Below are 3387 nucleotides of genomic sequence, written 5' to 3' on the forward strand. Positions count from 1 at the left end.
CTCCACTCAATTGTTTGCAGATCCCTGGCTTGTATTATGACCCAGACCTCACTGACTCACTCAGGTCTTTCTAACGTGGGACTTTCCCCTTTCTCTGCTCTTTTGGACCCGCATACTTGTCCAGTGATGTGTCCCCATCAGAATGTTGCGCTTGGCATCCCTCTATCCCCTGTACCCTCTGGACGCCCACGCAACAACACCCCCCTCATTCCACGGAACACTGTCACTTCCCCCGGCAAATTCTACCAATATGTTTAGGACATATGTGGAGGACCTCTAGTTTGAGCCATATTATAATATTTTTTAATGACTGACAATTGCAATAAATATTCTGTGCTCTGAATCTGAATTCTCAAAATGTGTGCATCTTTGACCAAGATTTGATTTTGATTTTTGATTTGATTTCACTATAACTCTGTTTTTTTCTTCATAACCATTGATAACTCTAGATCTAAACGAAATATTGCTCATACAGCAATAGTCTGTGGTTCTAGCTATTCTATAGTGTGGTCAGAACTATGAGATTTATCTAATCAGGTCCACTCAGGTTTGGCATTGTAGTTTGTAGTAGCAATTTACAATTACCTCTTATTTTTAAAACCTTTCTGTGATCTTCAGAATTATTCTTATTGCTATATTTTATTTATTTATTTATTTATTTTTGCTGGATTTCAGCATTCCAACATTTTATATGACTGTATGATTTAATGATCAATTTTCATGAAAATACAATACAATTAATTGGGAAAATTTGCTCGTCTCCCATCTGAAAGCCAGCAATTTTGGTAGTGGTCTGACCTTTTTAGTCATATATAAATACTTTACTTGCTTATTTACATTACTTTATGGCACTTCCTGTCCCCGCTAAACATCTCCATGATCACTGTTTTTGTTAGTTTGCCGTTAATGCGCAATAATTAGAGAAAGTTCCACTGTAACCCACTCTGGACGAGGTATTCGATAGAAACCACGCTGTTTCACCTGGGAGGGGGTTCCCAACAATCCTCCTCTCTGTGACGGAGTGTTCACAACATGCCCATATATGGAGAGCCTCGTGCGTAATTAGGACGTAGGCTACGTTTGGTGCGTAAAAACACGGAAAAAGAATATGCTTGTGTAAGGTGTTGTTGTGGAGACCAGCCTTAAAAACTTATTACTAGTAATAACTTGTGTAATAAGACAACTCGAGAGGATATAATTCATTTAAAGACACTTTACTTAAATACACATCACAAATAAAAAAGACATTGTAAACATTAGACGTCATTAGTTTGTCTGGATCAACCAGACAAACAAAATAATTTACACAATGAATAAATGCAGCATTGCAAGACAATAACATTTGTAAAAGTACAAAGATTTCTCATGTTATACCATTATTGAACCAGACGAAATTGTGCCAGGTCTGGATGCTGCCATAGTATTTTCAGGTTTAATGGTCCCTCAAGCGGTGTCCAGCATCCGGAAGTCCCATTTCCCCAAATACAGTCCACAACACGAGCCGGTACAACATGACTCCAGTGTTATTACTTCTCAGTCTTATACTTATTATTATTTGAAATAGTCCGTGTTTAAAATGCCTCCATTTTGCTGGTGAGCATGAGCTGACAGCCGCTGCTTACGTGCGTCAGGACCTTCTGTTTGAGCTGAGCCACCTGGTCCCGCAGCACTGACGCCGTGTTGGACAGCCCCGCGTTGTCACTTTTCAGCACTTTTACTTTTTCCTCCAACCGGGCAATGCGCTCGAGCTTGCGTCGCCGGCATTTGGTAGCAGCCAGTCGGTTCCTCAGCCTCTTCCTCTCGGCTTTGATCCGCTCCTGGGTCTCCAGATCGATCGGGGACATTGGTGGAGAGCCGTCGCTGCTCAGGAGGTCCGGGACGGTTTGTGGTTCCTCTTTGAGCGTGAGGAGCCGCTGCGGATGGAGGGTAGAGCCGGGGAGAGCTGGCTGGAAAGGCGCCGTGTTTGCGTGCTGCTGATGAGGCGGCAGGTAGCTAATGGTGGCAGTGGGGTAGCTCGAAGCGGAAGAGAGGCTGGTGTTGGGGCAGTAGGCGTTCAGAGTGGTGTAAATGGGAGGCTCGGGCTGTAGTGTGGAGCCGAAGACGCTAGATGCCGCCGCCGAACACGTTGTGACGCCGCCGGCACCGAGAGATACATTCGGTGGTGCCATTTGGTTCATCTTGTGCAGCTCATCCAATGCCTTGACAAACCCCTCCGCGAAGCCCTCCTGCTCATCTGTAATGCTCCGGTTGTAGAAGTACTGGCCCGGAGTGGGAGTTGTGATGACCCCGTTGCTGTTTTGGATGATGAGTCTCTCTAGTTCTGGCGATGCCAGCTTGAGAGAATCCGGCTGTGCCCCTTGGTGGTGGTGGTGCTGAGGATGGTACGGGTCCGCCTCACTTCTCAGCTGAGACTTCAGGTTGCGATATGGCTCTGTCAAGTTCAAATTCATATTCTGCTTTAGCACTTTGTAGTCGTGCATTGAGTCTGAGTGGCCATAAGCCGGCAGAAAAGAGTCGTCATGATAAAAAGGCTGTTCCATCTTTGTAGACATAAAGTCGTAAAAATATTTAGGAGCTTACCGGCTGTTTTCAGAAACTCACTCTGGATAGTGAACAAATGTCAGCAGAAAACAGACATCAGTTTAGGCTCCTTCGTCAAATCAATGTCTCTATTTGATAACACCTCTCCAAAAAGCTTGTGTGACAGTCCAAAGTCCAATAGAAAGTGAAATAAACTTGTTCCCAGTGTTGATGCGTTCCTGTCAGCGCGTCCTTAAACTAAGCTTTCCTTAAAGCCACTGTGCTCCTTCAGCGAGTGCTTCTTGAGGTGTGTTCAGGCGAGGTGCTGTCAAAGCTTTTATACAGCCCTCGCATGCGCTTGCTGCCAGGGACCGGTGCGCACTGTGATTGGCCAAACTGTTGGTGCCGCACGCCCCTTGGATGTGACGCTAATGCCGGGAAGAGGCGACTGTAAACAAGCCTGTAGGCAAGAGAGACGCAGAGGGATAGCAACGGACTCCGCGGCTAGAAATAGGGAATCGTGCGTATTTTTGCGGCCCGGCTTTAAGGAATTTGTGGGCCCAGTGTACAGTCTTAAATAAGGAAACACGTAAAGTTTGTATAATATCTCTTATGAGTGCCGGGTTATGCTTTGACGCCCTCTTTTCTGTTGATCCACAATCAATACCACACTTTTACACATTTGGCTCTTCCGGATATTCTTACATTATAAGATCCAAGTATTCAGTGTCTGTTACAAAAGTATCCATGTCAGGTACTTAAAACGCCGGTCTGCTCCTGTCTTTTTTGAAAGCCATAATGTGGAGGAAGTCTTCATGCCTTATTTGGTTATGGTGACGTTGCAGTTCCTCTCTGGAAGAACCGGGA

The 3387-nt window shown here is 45.1% G+C and overlaps 1 protein-coding gene across 1 annotated transcript; it reads right to left on the reverse strand.

Moving 5' to 3' along the window:
* Positions 1 to 1198: 1198 nt before the first annotated feature.
* Positions 1199 to 2842, reverse strand: junbb (JunB proto-oncogene, AP-1 transcription factor subunit b). The gene has a single exon (XM_020937354.2). It carries the CDS (start codon positions 2550 to 2552, stop codon positions 1572 to 1574), a length of 981 nt encoding a protein of 326 aa, XP_020793013.1. The 5' UTR covers positions 2553 to 2842; the 3' UTR covers positions 1199 to 1571.
* Positions 2843 to 3387: the final 545 nt, after the last annotated feature.

The sequence above is a fragment of the Boleophthalmus pectinirostris genome, unplaced genomic scaffold (assembly GCF_026225935.1).
Source record: "Boleophthalmus pectinirostris isolate CB_2022bp ecotype Guang Dong unplaced genomic scaffold, ASM2622593v1 HiC_scaffold_17, whole genome shotgun sequence".
Lineage (NCBI taxonomy): Eukaryota > Metazoa > Chordata > Actinopteri > Gobiiformes > Gobiidae > Boleophthalmus > Boleophthalmus pectinirostris.

What these genes read in the sequence shown, in the direction of transcription:
- junbb (XM_020937354.2), bottom strand. Translation starts at nt 2,552, where the DNA reads ATGTCTACAAAGATGGAACAGCCTTTTTATCATGACGACTCTTTTCTG.